Genomic DNA, 20,407 nt, shown 5'->3' with positions numbered 1-20,407 from the left:
AGTCATTTTTATCTTTCCTACTGTTAATACTTAAGTCTTTCCTCACCTTTGCTCTCTATTTTCAGTTATTTTATTTTTATTTTTCAATTTCTTTAAATTTTATTGTTTTTGGCCACGCCGCACAGCTTGTGGGGTCTTAGTTCCCCCAACCAGGGATTGAACCTGCACCCTTGGCAGTGAAAGTATGGAGTCCTAACCACTGGACTGCCAGGGAATTCCCTATTTTCAGTTATTTGGAAATTATATCACTATTAAGGAATTTAAACTATTATGTGTTCTTTTTATTATACTTGAGAGGACTCCTATATTTAATAGTTAATTGTTGATTATTTCTAAGTTGGAAAAAATGAGATGTAAAAGAAGCAAGAGCCTTAGAATTTACAACTCCACATATAAAATCAAGTATACTATCTGATAGATTTAGATACTAGATGTTTCAAGTAATTAATAAAAATTATAAAATATAGTAGTTCAGGGTCCTTGACCTAACTTTGTTCTTGAGCCTTGAAATTGCCTGTAAAATGAAGTGCCAGTAGGAGGGCTCATTTAACAACTTATGTAATTATCTGTTCCTTTATTACTTCTATTGCAGAAATTCCTCTGTTGCTATGGGAGCCTCTCTTTCTAGATCAGAATATTCTCTAAAGGTAACAGATGTGACCCTAGTAAGGACTTTGAATGCTATTGCAAAGAATATTCTGGTTTAGCCAGACCTCTCTGAGAGAGATGGATATCACTGGACAAAGGTAGAAGAATAGTCTACAGTTCTCTATGACACAGCTTTAACCTTCTCTGGCCAGGACAGTCACAGTCTTTGTTTTAAGTCTTACATTACCATGGAGAATGTTTCCAAGAAGAAAAAGAACTTGAAACAGATTACAGTCATTTCCTTTGCTTAATCTTGTCGACCATCTCCATCATCATGGTTAAATCTGGCCTACGCTTCTTCCACAAATGGAGGCTTAGTCTGTTTTCAGTGGAATTAACTGATGAACTGGGAAAATTCAACTGCAAAGTATGAACATTCAACTCAGATGTGACTTCATGGTCAACTCAGTAGCAGTATTTTGCCTTTTCATTTGTAAAATAAAAATTGCCATTCTATTATGGTAGTAGAGTCTCTTACTCATCTGTAGCCAAGTATTAAAGGGAGGATTTTTTTTTTAATTTTATTTTCTCTTTTTATTATGTACCTTTTGGATCCTGGGCAGGATACTAAGGATATAGAGTAAATGGTATAGCATAAAAATTCCTAGACTTGGGAAGTAGGATGTAAAAGTTCCCAGACTTAGAAAGGCAGAAGTGATCTGTGTTGTTCATCAGGTTACTTCTACCTCTGCTCCCAGATAGAGAAATGGCTTAACTATGAGGTTCATCTGACAATGTACAAAGATCTATAGAGAACTGGAGGAGGTTAGGAAGGTTATCAGAATAGCTGTTTCTTTCAGCTGAGGCCACAGATATGGAGACTGGATTCTAGTGATGAAAATTGCTTTACCTATTGCTTTACCTTAAGGCATTGCTGAACTTAGACCAGTTAATAATAAATTCTAATTCAGCAGCTAAGCTTCAAATGAATCAGATATGTATGTGTGGGCAGGTCCCAAATGGTGAGGTTCATTTCTAGTTTTTTCTGTCACTTCCATATTTATTATCTCATTTTACACAGACACCGCTCTAGTAATAGAACTGATGCTTCTGTATTAGGAAAGTAACTGAATCATAATACGAAGAGCTTGCCCTTGGTCATGAGGCTAGTTAGTGGAGCCTCTATAAATAGCATGCACAAACTTGGGTACCAATGAATGTGTATACCAAAAGTCTTCCCTTTCTTTTAATGTGCCCCTTCCCTCACTTTTATTTATTTATTTTTAAAAGATTTATTATTTATTTATTTATTTATTTTGGCTGCGTCAGGTCTTAGCTGTGGCACGTGGGATCTTGTTGAGGCATGTGGGATCTTTTGGTGTGGTGCGCAGGCTCTTCGGTGTGGTGCACAGGCACCTCTCTAGTTGTGGCGTGCAGGTTTTCTCTTCTCTAGTTGTGGCGTGCGGGTTCCAGAGCGTGTGGGCTCCATAGTTTGTGGCATGCAGGCTCTCTAATTGAGGTACGTGAGCTCAGTAGTTGTGGCACGCGGGCTTGGTTGCCCTGCAGCGTGTGTGACCTTAGTTCCCCGACCAGGGATCGATCCTGCGTCCCCTGCATTGTAAGGTGGATTCCTTACCACTGGACCACCAGGCAAGTCCCCCTTCCCTCACTTTTAAATCTTAACTTCTTTCCTCACTTTCTCAGGTATGATTTCAACATAGAATATTTGCCAAGGAATTTATGAGAAATGAGAGGCAAACTATTTAAAAACTAATAATAACCTCAGTGGTTTCTGTTAATATTGGTTTCTGTTAATATTGGTTTCTGTTAATAGTTTTAATATTGGCTTTGGAATATAGAAAGAGACATGTAAGTATCATGTACACATGCACGCACATCATGTTTAGTATTTTGGCCTAACCCTCCCCCATGCTTGGACTTCACTGTATGATCTTCCAGAGATAAGAGCAGGCTATGTTATTATCTCTATTTTATTTAGACAGATTAGCTAGGGATCTGAGAGGTGCTATGAATTGCTCAAAATTTAATAACAAATGAATGTTGTTTACAAGACTTGAATGCTAGGCTACTAACCTCTAAGTCTTATGCTTAAGGATGCTTCTGGTATCTGGATGTAGTACAGAGAGCAATACTCCTGGGCAAATCAGACACACCTGGAATCATATCCTCACTTCCAGTTTAAGTTAACTTAATTTTTTGAACTTTAATTCCTTTATCTTTAAATCAGGACTAATAACTAAACTATGGCTTCTGTTTTAAGGATATATTAAAACACCAAGTACATAGTATGTACCCATTAAAGTTCTTTTCTTCTAGGTTAGTTTCCTAGTATCAGTCTTTGATAGTTTAAAAGTCCTCCCAGGAAGCTAGGCATTGAGTACTGAAACCGATAGTTTGTGCCCTCCACTATGTGACTATAAAAGCATAAGGTAACCCCTTACCTTGAGTTTTTTTTCTACACATTGTCCTGTTTTAAAATATTTACTCATTATTTCATGTATATATGTCTTCTCATCAATATTATAAGCATTTTGAGACTAGGGAACCATGTCTTCATATTTTTATATATTTCTCATTACAACCATCAATTGTGTACTCATACTGTTGATTTACTTTGCTAGTGGAAAAAAAGCACTGGATTGAGAATCAGGATTACTGACTTCGGGAACTATGCTAGATATCTTCAGTTTGCCCCATCGAGATCCACTTTTCACTTTGTTCTGTAAACTGAGTCCAGCAACATAAAAAAGATTACAGTAAGTCCCCTACATATACGAGTTGTAGGTCCAGTTTGTTCATAATTCCAGCAAAGTTAGCCTAGGTACCCAACTAACACAATCGGCTATATAGTACTATACTGTAATAGGTTTATAACACTTTTCATACAAATAATACATAAAAAAACAAACAAATACAAAAAATAAAGAGAACGTTTTAAATCTTACAGTACAGTACCTTGAAAAGTACAGTTGTACAGTACAACAGCTGGCATACAGGGGCTGGCATCGAGTGAACACCAGGCAAGAAGAGTTACTGACTGGAGGAAGGAGAGGAGGTGGGAGATGGAAGAGCTGAAAGATCATCAGCAATAGGAGACAAAGGGCAAGCTGCAAATTCACTCACACGTGACATTGATGGCACAGGTTCTGGTTCCTTGCTGGATTCAATTTTATCTACCCTCCTGAAAAAACAATCCAGTTATGTCTGGGTAGTAGCTCTTTTTTTCTCATCAAACCAGTACCAGCTACATCACCACTGCTTTTATGCTTGCTTCCAGACATCCTGGGCTTGAAATAAAGATACTGTACTACTATACTCTAAACAGAACTGTACTGTACAGTAAAGTACACAAAAGCACAACCACTTGTAGAGGATGCACGCATGTGACAATGTACACCAGACAGGTAAACTAATTTACGTGATTAGACATGCGAATGCATGTTCACATCTTTGAAAGTTTGCAACTTGAAGGTTTATATATAGGGGACTTACTGTGTACTCTATGACCAAATAGGATTTATACCAGGAATGCAAGGCTGGTTCAATATCCAAAATCAATCAATGTAATGCACCATATTGATAGAATAAAGCACAAAAGTCACATGGTCATCTCAACACTTAAAAAGCATTTGACAAAATCTAACACCCTTTCATAATAAAAACACTCAGCAAACTTGGAATAGAAAGGAACTTCCTCAACCTGAAAAAGATCATCTGTAAGAAAACAGAATATATAGCTAACATCAAACTTAATATTTTCTCCCTCAGATCAGGAACAAGACAGGGTGTCCACCCTTACCACTTCTACTTAACATTGTGCTAGAGGTCCTAGCCAGGGCAATTAAGCAAGAAAAAGAAATAAAAAGCATCCAGATTAAAAAGGAAGAAGTAAAATGTCTTCTATTTATAGGTGACACAATCTTATATATGGAAAATACTTTTGTGTGGAAAAGAATCCACACAAAAATTTTTTAAAGTTGAGCAAGGTTGCAGGATATAAAAATCAATACACAAAATCAGTTGTATTGCTACACTAGCAACTAACAATCCTAAAATGCAATTAAGAAAATAGTTCCATTTATGATAGCATCAAAAATGACAAAATGCTTAGGAAAAAATTTAATCAAGTGTGAGACCGTACATTGAAAGCTACAAAGCTTTTTTTTTTTTTTTTAAGTTTTTTGGCCGCACCCAATGGCATGTGGGATCCTAGTTCCCTGAACAGGGATCATACCTACACCTCCTGCATTGGAAGGCACAGTCTTAACCACTGAACCACCAGGGAAGTCCCTACAAAGCATTTTTTAAAGAAATTTTTAAAGATCTAACAATAAATAAATAGATGGAATGACATCCCATGATCATAGATTGGAAGACTTGATATTGTTAAGATAGCAATATTCTCCCATTGGTCTACGGATTCAAGGCAATCCCTATTAACATCCCAACGGCCTTTGTGGCAGAAATTAACAAGCCGATCCTAAAATTCATCTGGAAATGCAAGGAACCCAAAATAGCCAAACAATCTTAAAAAGGAACAAAGTTGGAGGACTTACACTTCCTGATTTCAAAACTTACTACAAAGCTACAATAATTGAGACAATGTGTTACTGGCATAAAGATGAATATATAGCTCAATGCAATAGAATTGAGAGTCCAGAAATAAACCCTTTTACTATAGGCAATTGATTCTTGACCAGGGTGGCAAGATAATTCCCTGGGGAAAGAATAGTCTTTTTAACAAATGGTGCTGGACCACTGGATATACACTTGCAAAGGAATGAAGTGGGACCTTACATCATGTACAAAAGTTAATTCAAATGCATCATAGACCTAAGTAAAAGAGCTAAAACATAAAATTCTTAGAAGAAAACTAATAAATCTTTGTGAGCTTGGGTTAGGCAAAGCCTTAGATACGACAAGAAAAGCACAAGTCACGAAAGAAAAAATAATGCTTCAAAGGGTAACATCAAGAAAGTGAAAAGACAGCCTACAGAATGGGAGAAAATATTTGCAAATCATGTATCTGATTAGGGGCTTGTATCCAGAATGTATAAAAATACTTAGAATTCAACAATAAAAAGACAACCCAGTTTTAAAAATGGATAAGGATTTGTGTAGACATTTCTCCAAAGAAGGTGTACAGTTGGCCAACAAGCACATGAAAAGATGCTCAAAATCATTAGTCATTAGGGAAATGCAAATGAAAATCCCACTGAGCTGCCACTTCCCACCCACTAGAATGACTATACCCACCAAAAGACTGACCATTATCAAATGCTGGCAAGGATGTGTAGCAAGTAGAACTTTTGTGTGCTGCTGATGGGATTGTAAAATGGTGGAGCTGCTTTGTAAAATAGTCTGAGAGTTTCTCAAATGCTAAACATAGAGTTGCTATATGGCCCAGCAATTCCATTCTTAGGTTAATATAATATATAGTATAATATAATATAATATTATATATATATATCTCCAAGAGAATTGAAAATATGTCCACGCAAAAATTTGTACATGAATATTCCCAGCAACATTACTCATCTTTCCGAATTAGAGAATAACCATTTTGCAACCCCTAATGAAATAAATCAGTCAGAGACTATTAATGCTGAAACCATTAGGTAAAAGGTTGATTGGGGACTGAATATCCAAATGGTGCCAAAGTATCACCCTATGGGTTATTTGCTAGTCATGAACATAGAAACTTGACATTATAATGGAGCTATATGGTTGTTACCATCTTAACCCAGTAATCAAATTTAACATTACCAGCAATGGAAGAGTATACTGCTGAAAGACAGGATTTGAGGGGGGAAGAGGTCAGCCAGTGTGTATAACCTGTGTTAGGAAATTGCAATTGGGAAGTCACCCAGGTGCCTCAAAGAAGAGCTAAGGGTTGGACCACCTGGAAAGTGGCTGTAACAAAGTGTGATGGTTAGCTATTGATCAAACAAGAGTGAACTATAAACAGCACCAGCTCAATACGGTGACTAACCATCCCAATTTTCTTGGAACTTTCAATTTTACCATTGAAAGTCCCATATCCTAGGAAATTCCTCTGTGCCAGGCAAACTGGGCAAGTTTGGTCATCCTACCAGATCAGTAAAATTACCTTTGCCTCTTTTCCCCGGGTCCTCACCTCCCTGCCCCAATCCTGGAATTTATAGGGGAGAAATTGAATAACAAGGAAAAATGATAAAAAGAATGACACTTCCCTCCCCAGCAGTAGCTGGTCCCTGAGCCAAGAAAGGGGAAGGACTTTAAATTGGGTGTGAGTTTCTTTTGTGGGTGGTAAAAATGTTCTAAAATTGATTGTAGTGATGGTTGCACAACTCTGTGAATATGCTAAAAACCACTGAATTGTACACTTTAAGTGGGTGAATTGTATGTAATTTATATGTTAATAAAGCTGCTTTTTAAAAGTAAATGTGAGAGAGTTTTAAATTAGATTAAATTAGCTTGGACCTTTTAAACCTGAGATGTGGTCAAGGGCAGAGAAGGAGTTTTGATACAGCATGGTTGAAGACAATGGTAGAAGCAAAATATCATTTCTTATTCGTTTTGTATTTAGTTTACATCTTTCAGTAAGATGGCTACACTGGTTGAATGGATTTCTGTTCCCTGCAACTGAGAGTTGTGACTAAGACACCTGAAGAATATTCATTCCATCTGTTCCTGTATAGATGCTAAATTTTATCCTTGGATAAAATCACAAAGAGCTCTGTGTTTGGATTGCATTGCTCTAGTCCCTCATAGAATTAAAAAAAAAGAAAATCAAACCACATTGGCATTATGCCACTGGTCTATATTGGAAATGTAATAGAAGACAGTTGTATAAAATACAACTGTGTTGTTGAGGCCCTAGAGGACATTTTTTCTTAAGTGTTAGTCTGGGGAGTAGCTGGACTTCTGAACAATTGGTTTGTTTATATCTTATGTATATGGAATTACGTTGTTATCAAGACATTTTATTTGCCTATCTTTTCCTTTCTGAAGCTGCCACTGAAAGATAATGCTTTCCTGATAGGATTGTCAATCATATAGCTCTCCCTGCTCATGGGAGAGGGCACGCTTACCCAGGCTAACCAGTTAGAGTGCCTCATTCCTTTGTCCATATTGTTTAGTCTAGAGATGGGAACACAACACAAAGAGGGCCAAACAGAATCCAACCAAGGATTTTTTTCTGGTGTTCTCTTTTCACTAGAATCACTGGCTGTAAGATCTGTGAAACCATAGAGCTTTTGAGGCCATCTTTGCCAGCAAGTGAAAAGAGGCCACCTGAGAATGAAACCAACACACAAGTAAATGTCCTGAGAACCTTGTTTGAGTTTCTGGACCCATCTGTGCCTAAAGCTAGTTCCATTCACAGAGTGTTCTATTAAATGAGCCAATAAATTTCCTTTTTGTATTTATGCTTGTTTGATTTGGGTCTTTGACACTTGCAACCAGAAGAGGCCTGACTGATACAGCTACTGATTCAGAGTTCCTCTTTTGACTGATGGAAGCTCAGAGTCAAACTTGTATCCCACAGGTAAACAGGATCATATTGAATAAATTTTGTGTAGTGGGCTTGTCCCTTGTTTTATCTTTTTCTATCCTTTTTTTCCTTTACTCATTTTATCTTGTTATATTTTGTGTATTTTTGTAAGTTGCTTAAAATCCTTTTTATAATAAGACACTAAATAGTAGACATTGTTTCCCATATTATCCTGAATCTGAATTGGAAAAAAAACTAAGAGTTTATTCCTAGTGGACATCATTGATTTCCTACCGAAACTTTCTCTCTCATTTCTTCTCCCAGTTCTGATTTTGTTGTAGCAATCACTCTGCATGTAGCCCATGTAATTTAGGAAAGGCTTACCTCACCCACAGCTTCAGGTATGGGCCTGAGTAATCTAGGGATAACCTTATTTTCCTTGTCAGGAATTGATTCAGAAATTTGGGCCATTGGGATGCCAGGAGAAGGTTGCTAGTGGCTTCTAGTTCTAGGACACTTGCTGAAAAATGACACTTTCTCTCTTTTCCTATATGTTATGTGTGAATATGACTCTTGAAACTTGCAGCTGTCCCACTACCTGTTTGAGAATAAAACTGATGCCAAAAGAGAGCAAAGCCGAAAGAATGAGAGGGAAATGGAGCACAACCACTGGAATAAATCAACCCTGAGAACTGCATTATCTCTGGGCTTTTGGTTAAGTGAACCAATAAATATTTTCATTCGAGCCACAGTAAATTGGGTGTACCCTTTATAAGGGTTCTAATATAATTGGAGAATGAATTTTTGGCAATGTTTTTTTGGATTTGACCAAAAGCAAAGACAACAAAAGCAAAAATAAGTGGGACTACATCAAACTAAAATCTCTATACAGCAAAGAAAAGCATCAACAAAATGAAAAGGCAACCTATGGAATGGGAGAAAATATTGGCAAATCATATATCTGATAAAGGGTTAAAATCCAAAATACATAAAGAGCCCATGCAACTCAATAGAAAAAACAATTTGATTTTAAAATGGGCAGAAGAATCGATCCAAATAGACATTTCTTCAAAGAAGAAAAAGCAAAGTTCAATAGGTACCTGAAAAGGTGCTCAACATCACTAATCATCAGGGAAATGCAAATCAGAACCACAATGAGATATCACCTCATACCTGTTAGAATGGCTATTACCAAAAAGGCAAATTATTGTTGGTGGGGATGTGGAGAAAAGGAAACCCTCTTGCACTGTTGGTGGGAATGTAAATTGGTGCAGCCACTATGGAAAACAGTATGGAGGTGCCTCAAAAAATTTAAAATAGAACTACCATATGATCCAGCAATTCCACTTCTCGGTATTTATCTGAAGGAGATGAAACCACTATCAAAAAGATATCCATGTTCATTGTAGTATTATTTACAAGAGCCAATACATGGAAACAACTTAAGTGCCCATCAATGAATGAATGGATAAAGAAATTGTAAGATGCTGTACACCTAAAACTAACACAACATTGTAAACCAACTATACTCCAATAAAAATTTAAAAAAATAAAGAAATCATAAGGTACATACACACATACATACACATAGACATAATGAAATATTCAGTCATAAAAAAATAGAAAGAAATCCTGCCATTTGCAACAATATGGTGGGATGGATGGACCTTGAGGGAATTATGCTAAGTGAAATAAGTCAGAGAAAGACAAATAGTGTATGATCTCACATGGAATCTAAAACAAAAAAGCAAACTCATAGACAACAGATTGGTGGTTGCTAGAGGTGGAGGTGGAAAAAATGGGTAAAAGTGGTTAAAAGAAAAAAAATTGGAGAGTGAGTTTCCCTCCAGCAGTTGCTATGAATGTTTCATAGCAACCTTCTTGCGTAGGGTTAAGAACTTTCCAAATCTGTATACAGTTTGAAAATTGCAAGGGAAGTCCTATCTTTAGAAAAACAATCTTACTGGTAACCACTGGCTTGACTGAGCTCAAAGTCCTCTAAACCTCTTTATAGCTTAATTAAAACAGTCAGAGCTTGTGACTTCCCTGGTGGCGCAATGGTTAAGAATCCGCCTGCCAATGCAGGGGACATGGGTTCGATCCCTGGTCCGGGAAGATCCCACATTCCTTGGAGCAACTAAGCCCGCATACCACAACTACTGAGCCCGCGTGCTGCAACTACTGAAGCCCACGTGCCTAGAGCCCGTGCTCTGCAACAAGAGAAGCCACAACAAGGAGAAGCCTGCGCACCACAATGAAGAGTAGCCCCCGCTTGCCACAACTAGAGAAAGCCCGTGCGCAGCAACAAAGCAGCCAAAAATAAATAAAATTAAATATTAAAAAAAAAAGAGTTCAATGAAGTTCAGACTCCTATCTTAGAGAATACACTTTATACTTCAAAATTGCTCTGAAGTCAATTACAGTTTATGTGTTTGAAGATAGGAAGGACACCATAAATAATTCATCCTATTTGGAGATCTTTCAACCCATTCACAGGGGTCCACTCACAAGATGCCAAAGAGATGGCCCTTCCCTTTATAGATCAAAGAGGAACCCAGGTCAAAAGTAATGATTATGAGAATAGCACATTTTATTTATATAGCTCATATCCGTATGCCTACATACAGATATGAGCTATATACTTTCACTACAACCTCCATAGTGAAAGAATTTAAAGTTGAAATTATATGATTGAAATTACAGATTTTTCCTTTAAATAAAATATGAGGCTCTTCAAACTCCTTTTGCGAATACCACTTGGTAATCTCTCTCATATATGTCCCCAAAATAAGTTAAAAAACTAAGTGCTATTAAAATCACTCCCCAGATTTCTACATATATGTGTGAACAAACATGAACATACAGAGAAATGCATTTTTTACAGTCTTGGCATTAGGCTTAAAGATATTGTCCAGCAAATTTTCACTAATTTGGCTATTTTCATGTTCTTAATTCACAAAACTGTCTATAATAATAATAATAGTACTAGTCCAATCATAAATTATAAGAATGCATTTGGTATTATGAATTTAAATAACTTGCTAGTAAAAAGGCCAGTGTATGTTAAGGTAGTGCTATCCCTTACCGTGATAAGAATGAACTCAGCTCTGTCTTAACAGGTTGTTTTGGTACTGTTTTGGGGGAATCAGTATCCACAGAATTCAACACCTTATGTATACTTTCTTTTAGCTTATCTTCTTCATTCCTCCAGTTCTTCTGAAAGCAGCCACCATTAACAATTTCTTTTGTATCCTTCCAGAAATTTTTATAATTTACTCGTATTTAATTGCTGGTAAAGCTATGTGGTTTTCCATGTGATAATTACTATTTATATTGCCCCTCCATGTTATTTTTATCAGATATATTTCCTGTTTGGTTGCTTTCGTATTAGTACAGGTTTCCCTCAGTATCTAGGGGGGATTAGTTCCAAGACCTCTCTGGTCTGGATACCAAAATCTGCAGATGCTCAAGTCCCATGTATCTAGTGTAGTATTTTCCTGTAACCTACCCACATCCTCCTGTATACTTTAAATCATCTCTAGATTATCTATAATACCTAATACAATGTAAATACAAATAGTTATAAATACAATGTAAATGCTATGTAAATAGCTGCCAGTGAATGGCAAATTCAAGTTTTGCTTTTTGGAACTTTCTGGAATTTTTTTTCTCAAATATTTTTGATCCGTGATTGGTTGAATCTGTGAATGTGGAACCCAAGGATACAGAGGCCTGGCTGACTGTATTTGTTTTATAAAAGTCTCTTGAACATTAAAAAAAAAAAATTGTGTAGGCACTTTCTGTTTTCTGATATCACTTTTTTTTTTTTCCAGGACTCAGAAGAGTATTATTCTCTCCAGTGCACATCTTTTTATGCTAGCCCATTTTATTCTCTTGTTTTATGACCTATCAAAAATATATTTTATGGGCCTCCCTGGTGGTACAGTGGTTAAGAATCCACGTGCCAATGCAGGGGACACGGATTCAAGCCCTGGTCCGGGAAGATCCCACATGCACGGAGCACCTAAGCCCGTGTACCACAACTACTGAGCCTGCATGCCGCAACTACTGAAGCCTGTGCGCTGGGAGCTGTGCTCCACAACAAGAGAAACCACCACAGTGAGAAGCCCGTGCACCGCAATGAAGAGTAGTCCCCGCTCGCCGCAACTAGAGAAAGCCTGTGCGCAGCAACAAAGACCCAACGCAGCCCAAAATAAAACAAACAAATAAATAAACAAATTTATGGAAAAAAAAGATTCCATGTCTTCCTTGAAGACATTTAAAATTTATTAATTAATTTATTTAATGGGATGATGTGAAGTAAAGACCTAAATTAATTACTTTTTTTTTTTTTGGCCCCTCCACGCAGCTTGTACGATCTTCGTTCCCCAACCAGGGATTGAACCCAGGCCAGCGCAGTGAAAGCACCAAGTCCTAACCACTGGACCACCAGAGAATTCTCAATTACTTCTTTTTTATTCTAATATGCTTCTGTCTAAAAAAACATCAAACTGCTCATCCAATTCTCTCTAGTTTGTCGACAGTTAAAAGCTTATTCTTTGACTCTACCAGGAACATTATTCTGTAGTGTCAATAACTTTTACTATTTTTTAAAGTACATGTTCTTTTTAAAAACTACATCTTTTAGTAGTTGACTCTTTTTCTGGTAGGCTTTAAATCTAGTTCAATGAGTTTATTAATTATTTAAATCTATGCTTTGCAATTTGTTTATTCTTCCAGAAGAATTTCAATATATTTCAGGTTTTAATATTAAAAAAATATGTTTACCATAAGTAAAAATATTTTAAAAATTAATTACTTGTACATCCCTTTTGGTCTCTGGTTATTCTAAATTTTTTTGTTTGTTTTAGCCGCACAAAAATGTACAGATCATCTTGGGAGAGTTTGGAAGTAATTATTTGATTAATTCATACTATAGTTTTTAGTTTATGCTATAGGAGATGAATGTTAGACCCAATTAAAAAATACAAAGGGAAAAAATATTTTTACTGTTACCACTGGATATCTATTTTAAGATATTGCACAAGAAAGAAAACCTTTCTTAAGTTCATATGTAATCATTAACTAAAAGTATGCAACTCTTTGGTTATCTTGAACATTGAACTTTTGTAGATTCTTCAAAGTAACCTAAATGCAACCACTTGTTAATCAACATTTGCTTACTAAGTAGAAGTGATAGAGCATATTTTTCCCTGAGTCACTATGATCACATGTTCCCTTCTACTGAATTACCTCTATGCAATCAGTTATTTACAGAAGACACACATTGAGCCATTAAGCAGAGATTTTTGGAAACCATTAAGAAGAGATCTGGGAGAAATCATTTTACCCAAGACCATCAGAGCTAAAGCCAGAATCCAGCCTGGTTTCCTGACTCCTTAACATGCTGCAGTCTTTCTTAGTAGAGTCTTTAAATATCAATTATTACACTTTAAAAGAGAGAATTCACAGCACACCTCGTCTGATAGAATAGGAGCTTTCCTGAAAATGTGCATGTATTTGACATATTCAGATTACATCTGCAGGGCAGTAGGAGAGCTTGTGATTTAAAGAAATCCTGTGGTGTATCCTTGGATAAAGGGAATCATCACACTATTTTTGTCTTTGTGTAAAATTTTATATACATTAAATCGTAAAATCTTAGAGATCTTCTAGTTGGACTTTCTCCCCAGAGCATATTTTCTCCAGTCTTTTCTACCTTGTAAAGGTGTGGGAGGACATCTGTTGATGTTTTTGCTGTACCAATATGGAGGATTATTCTTTGTAAGTTGTGGAATGTAGGACAATTTTCTTAACCTTTCTGAACCTCAGTTTCTTAATTGGTAAAATTGGAGTAAAAATACCTATCTCATAGGATTATTGTGAGGATTAAATTACATAAAAATTTTAGAGTGCCTAACATAGACATGTATTTGTTATTTAAGAAACCCATGTGAGGTTGACATATAAGATGTCCATTAAATGTGAGTTCTCTTAATGCCTGTAGATCATTGATAAAAATGTTGAAGGTGCTGAAGCCACTGCAGACCCTTTTGGAATGCCAGTAGAGATCTTCCTCCGGTTATATCATTTATATCATTCTGTTAATTTATTTGAATATACAGTGGTTCAAGCAATTAAAGGTCCATGTAAATATGCACTCATCCAGTCCATAGAAAACATGATGTATCTTGTCAGGTGCCTTGCTGAGTTCAAGATACGCTACACCTGCTGCCCAAAAAGGAAATTAAATTATGTCAAAGAGTGTCCTGCCTATGTTTTCCTCTAGGAGTTTTATAGTATCTGGTCTTACATTTAGGTCTTTAATCCATTTGGGGTTTATTTTTGTGCATGGTGTTAGAGAATGTTCTAATTTCATTCTTTTTATGTAGCTGTCCAGTTTTCCCAGCACATATTGAAGAGACCGTTTTTTCTCCATTGTATATTCTTGCCTCCTTTGTTGTAGGTTAATTGACCATAGTTGCATACGTGTATTACTGGGCTATCTTGTTCTGTTGATCTATGTTTCTGTTTTTGTGCCAGTACCATACTGTTTTGATTACTGTAGTTTTGTAATATAGCATGAAGTCAGGGTGCCTGACTAACTAACAGTGTCTTTTGCAGAGCAGAAACTTTTAACTTCAATAAAGTCCAGCTTAATAATTTTTGCTTTCTTTCTTGGGTCATGTCTTTGGTGTTGTATCTAAAAAGTCATTGCCAAACCCAAGGTCATCTAGATTTTCTCCTCTGTTGTCTTCTAGGACTTTTATGGTTTTGTGTTTTATACATTTAGGTCTTTGATCAATTTTGAGTTAATTTTTGGGAATGGTGTAAGGTATGTATCTAGATTTTTTTTTTTTTGGCATGTGGATTTCCAGTTGTTCCAACATCACTTATTGAAAATACTATATTTTCTCCATTGTATTGCCTTTGTTCCTTTGTCAAAGATCAGTTTACTATATTTATAAGGATCTATTACTGGGCTTGCTTTCTGTTTCATTGATCTATTTGTCAGTTTTTTCCCATCATATTCCTGAAGTCAGATAGTGTTAGTCCTCCAACTTGGTTTTTCTCCTTCAATATTGTGTTGGCTATTCTGTGTCTTTTGCCTTTCCATATAAACTTTAGAATCAGTTTGTTGATACCCACAAAATAAATTGTTGGGATTTTGATTGGGATTACATTAAATCTACAAATCAAATTACAAAGAAGTGACATCTTGACAATAGTGAGTTTTCCTAACCATGAACATGAAATATTTCTTCTTTGAATTTTTTCATCAGGGTTTTGTAGTTTTCCTCATATAGACCTGGTACATATTTTGTTAGATTTATTCCAAGGTATTTCTTTTTTGGGGTGCTAATATAAATGGTATTGTGTTTTTAATTTCAAAATTGACTTGTACATTGCTGGTATATAAGAAAGTGATTGACTTTTGTATGTTAATTTTGTATTCTGCTACATTGCTATAATCACTTATGAGTTCCAGGAGCTCTTTTTCAATTCTTCTGGATTTTTTACATAGACAATCGTGTCATCTGAGAACAAAGACAGTTTTATAACTTCCTTCCCAATCAGTGTATCTTTTCTTTCCTTTTCTTGTTTTTATCCTTAGCTATGAATTCTTCAGTGTTGAAAAGATGTAGTGAGAGGGACATCCTTGCCTTGTTCCTGATCTTAGTGGGAAAGCTTCTAATTTCTCACCATAAGTGTAATGTTAACTATAGGTCTTTTGTAGATATTCTTTATCAAGTGAGGAAATTCCCCTCTATTCCTAGTTTCTGAAAGTTTTTATCATTAGTGCATATTGGGTTTTTTCAAATACTTTCTCTACATCTATCTATTGATATGATCATGTGATTTTTTTCTTCTTTAGCCTGATGTGATGGGTGACATTAATTGCTTCTTTTCTAAGAACTTTTTTTAACTGTACAGGCCAAACACAACACTTATAAAGGCTGAATTCAGCCCACGGACCTCCAATTTGCAACCACTATTTCAAATATTTATTTATTTGGCTGCGCCAGGTCTTAGTTACAGCATGTGAGATCTTTAGTTGCAGGATGTGGGCTCCTTTAGTTGCAGCATGTGGGCTCTTAGTTGTGGCATGTGAGATCCAGTTCCCTGACCAGGGATCGAACCCAGGTCCCCTGCATTGCGAGCGCGGAGTCTTAACCACTGGGCCACCAGGGAAGTCCCGACATTAATTGATTTTTGAATGTTGAACCAGCCTTGCATACCTGGGATAAATCCCACTTGTTTCTGGTGTGTAATTCTTTTTATACATTGTTTGATTTGACTTGCTAATATTTTGTTGAGAATGTCTGTATCTATGTTCCTGAGAGATATTAGTCTGTAGTTTTCTTGTAATCTCTTTGTCTGGTTTTGGTATTTGGGAAATGTTGACTTCATAGAATGAGTTAGGAAATATTCCCTCTGCTTGTATGTTATGAAAGAGACTATAGAGAATTGGTATATTTTCTTCTTTAAATGTTTGGTAGAACCCATCTGGGCCTGGCGATTTCTGTTTTGGAAGGTGACAAGTTATTGGTTCAATTTCTTTAATAGATACAGTCCTATTTAGATTGTCTCTTCCTTCCTGCATGTTTTGGCCCACTGTGTCTTTCAAAGAGTGGTCCATTTCATCTAGGTTATCAAATTGGTGGGCATAGCATTGTTCATAGAATTCCTTTATTATCCTTTTAAAGTCCATGAGATCTGTAGTGATGTCCTCGCTATTTATTTTGTTGATGTTGTTGTTAAATATTTATTTATCTGTCTGGCTGTGCCAGGTCTTAGTTGCAGCACACAGGATCTTTTAGTCGCGGCATGCAGGATCTTTTAGTTGTTTCATGTGGGATCTAGTTCCCTGACCAGGGATCGAACCCAGGCCCCTCCCACATTGGGAGCGCAGAGTCTTAACCACTGGGCCACCAGGGAAGTGCCTCTATTCATTTTGATATTAGTAATTTGTGTCCTCTCATTCTTCTTTATTAGTTTGGCCAGAGACTTACCAATTTTTAAAAAATCTTTACAAAGAACTAGCTTTTGGTTTCATTGATTTTCTATTTTGGTTTCCTGTTTTCAATTTTATTGATTTCTGCTTTAATTTTTATTATTTCTTTTCTCCTGCTTACTTTGGCTTTAATTTGTTCTTCTTTTTTCTATTTTTCTAAGGGGGAAACTTACGATGATTGATTTTAGGTTTCTTCCTTTCTCATACATGCATTCAATGCTATCAATTTCTCTCTAAGGACTGTTTTTGCTACATCCTACAAACTTTGATAATTTGTGTTTTCATTTTCATTCCATTCAAAATATTTTAAAATTTCTCTTGAGATTTCTTCTTTGACCCATGTGTAATTTAGTATAGTGTTGTTTAATCTACAAATATTTTGGCATTTTCTAGCTACCTTTCTGTAATTGATTTCTAGTTTAATTCCATTGTGGTCTGAGAGCAGTATTGTATGATTCCTATTTTTTTGAAATTTATTGAAGTGTGTTTTATGGCCCAGAATGTGGTATATCTTGGTGAATGTTCCTGTGAGCTTGAAAAGAATGTGTATCCTGCTGTTGTTGGATGAAGTAGTCTATAAATGTCCATTATATGTAGTGATTGATGGGATTGTTGAGTTCAACTATGTCCTTATTGATTTTCTGCCTGCTGGATCTGTCTATTTCTGATAGAGGGGTGTTGAAGTCTACAACTATAACAGTAGATTCATCTGTTTCTCCTTGCAGTTCCATCAGTTTTTGTCTCATGTATTTTTTTTTTTTTTTTTTTTGCGGTACGCAGGCCTCTCACTGTTGTGGCCTCTCCCGTTGCGGAGCACAGGCTGCGGACGCGCGGGCTCAGCAGCCATGGTTCACGGGCCCAGCCACTCTGTGGCATGTGGGATCTTCCCGAATCGGGGCACGAACCCGTGTCCCCTGCATTGGCAGGCGGACTCCCAACCACTGCGCCACCAGGGAAGCCTCTGTCTCATGTATTTTGATGCTCTGTTAGGTGCATAGACATTAAGGATTGTTATGTCTTTGTGAAGAATTGACCCCTTTATCATTATGTAATGTCTCTCTTTATCCCACATAACTTTCCTTCTTCTGAAGTTGTTCTGAAATTAATATAGCTGTTCTCACTTTCTTTTGATTAGTGTTAGCATGGCACATCTTTTTCCATCCATTTACTTTTAATCTATATGTGTCTTTATATTTAAAGTGTGTTTCTTATAGACATAGTTGGGTCTTGTTTTTTACTGACTCTGACAATCTCTATTTTAATTTGTATATTTAGACCACTAATACTTAAAGTGATTACTGATATAGTTGGATTAATATCTACCATATTTATTATTGTTTTATACTTGTTGCCCTTGTTCTTTGTTCTTATTTTTGTCTTCTACTCTTTTTGTCTTTTTTTTTTTTGGCCATGCTGTGCAGCTGGTGGGATCTTAGTTCCCTGACCAGGGATCAAACCCTTCCCCTCTGCAGTGCAAATGCAGAGTCCTTACCACTGGACCAAAGAATCAGAGATTCTTTCCTCAGCTGTGTCCAGTCTACTAATAAGCCTATTACATGCATTCTTTATTTCTACTCATTTCTATTACAGTGCTTTTGACTCTAGCATTTCATTTTGATTCTTTCTTAGAATTTCTGTCTCTTTGCTTACATGGCCCATCTGCTCTTGCATGCTGTCTACTTCATCTCTTAGAGCCCCTAACATATTAATCATAGCTGTTTAAAATTCCTAGTCTGATAATCCCAACATCCCTGCCATATTTGAGGCTTGCTCCGTCTCTTCAAACTGTGTTTTTTGCCTTTTAGTATGCCCTGTAATTTTTTCTTGACAGCTGGACATGACATTCTGGGTAAAAGGAACAGCTGAAAATAGGCCTTTAGTAATGTGGTGGTAAGGAGTGGAGGGAGAGGAAATGTTTTATGTTCAGTGATTAGATCTCAGCCTTTTTAGTGAGACTGTGCCTCTGGACTGTGAACTTCACAAGTGCTTCTCAGCTCCCTCCCTTAGGTGGGACAAGAAGGCTAGAGTGGGCTGGAGTTGGGTATTTCTCTTCCCCCCAGGTTGGTTAGGCTTAACCCAGCAGATTAAGCTCTGGTTAAATAGTTTCTTCTGAGGGCAGACTTTAAGAAGAAGAGAATGCTCTGGTATATTTCAAATGGTTAATTTTCCCCTCCCCCACCAGAAGCATTAGGAGATTTTTCTCTGACATTCACTGTGAGAAGCTCCTCAAGGTAAAACTCACAAAAGTGTGCGGGGCTCCCCTATAACTGAGTCCCCGTGGATCTTTTTGATATTTCAGACTTGACTGAGACTCAGTCATCCAGTGGAGATTTGTGAACAAGATCTAGAAGCAAATGAATGCCATCCTAGAGGGATTCACAGAACTGCCTCCTACTGATTTGATTAAAAACGCTGATGAAAGTGAGCTTTGCAGATGAAAGGAGTTGCTGATGTGCAGCCTTGGCAACGTGGACGTGAACGACTGGAGGCAACATTTATATACAAGAAGGACTACTGCCCAGACCACCCTGTCATTCAGTGGTTCTGGAAGGCTGTGCTGCTGATGAACACTGAGAAGCATATCCAGTTTTGCTGCAGTTTGTCACAGAAACATCCTGAGTACCCAGGAATGGATTTGGTTCCAGTGGTCCCCAGCTGTTTACAATATAGCAATGGAGAAGTCCTGGAAAACTTCCCAGAGCTCACACATGCTTTAATCGCCTTGACTTATCTCCAGCTGAAACCTTTGAAGATTTATGAGAGAAACTTGTGGTTGTGGAAGATACACAAGGATTTGAAGGTGTGAATTAAGTGCCCCCTGCCTTGGGATGGTTGTTTGTGGAGCAAGTCCTGCTTGCGCTTTTGTATTTGCCTAACAGACTTGGCAGAGGCAATGGCAGAATAGCAGTTGCAGGGAGTGGCTCCTGGAGCAGAGCCTTTGCTCATGCACTTGTGTAACAGAAAGTGGGGTCCAGCTGCTCACAGCTCAAAAGCCAATAAAGAGGCAAGGTTGGTGGAAAGGAAAGTTTGCTTTATTTTGGTTGCCGGCAACCGGGGCAGGGGGTGGGGGGCAGGGGGTGGACGCCTGTCCAAAGGCCAACTCCCCCCCACTGACAATCAGTGGGCAAGAACCTTTATAGACAGAGGGAGGGGGCTACATGCAGAAGCAGCACAGTCAGCTCTGACAGTCATGTTGAAATTGGCCATCAGTGGTCTGATCAGTGTCATCTTGATTGTTTTAAGTACAGTTAGTCTTTGGTTCCAGGGTCGGTTTGTTCCCATTTCTTCGAGGCCAGTTCTCGGAACTG

General features: G+C 37.1%; 1 protein-coding gene across 14 annotated transcripts in view; it reads left to right on the top strand.

Moving 5' to 3' along the window:
• Nucleotides 1-20,124, top strand: part of CUTC (cutC copper transporter) — a 42,167-nt gene extending 22,043 nt beyond the window's left edge. For 5 of the 14 annotated variants that reach the window (XM_073794070.1, XM_073794069.1, XM_073794071.1 and 2 more), the window contains one exon: nucleotides 11,917-14,748. In XM_073794070.1, coding sequence (XP_073650171.1) covers nucleotides 11,917-12,133 — 217 coding nt within the window. In that variant the 3' untranslated portion in view covers nucleotides 12,134-14,748. Of the gene's footprint in view, nucleotides 1-592; nucleotides 7,034-7,810; nucleotides 8,004-8,055; nucleotides 8,138-11,916; nucleotides 14,749-19,398 lie in introns of those variants that run through there. The other 9 variants (XM_073794075.1, XM_033841876.2, XM_073794076.1 and 6 more) reach the window with 5 other exon arrangements.
• Nucleotides 20,125-20,407: the final 283 nt, after the last annotated feature.

The sequence above is a fragment of the Tursiops truncatus genome, chromosome 16 (assembly GCF_011762595.2).
Source record: "Tursiops truncatus isolate mTurTru1 chromosome 16, mTurTru1.mat.Y, whole genome shotgun sequence".
NCBI lineage: Eukaryota > Metazoa > Chordata > Mammalia > Artiodactyla > Delphinidae > Tursiops > Tursiops truncatus.
This window is presented reverse-complemented; position numbering and strand designations above follow the sequence as displayed.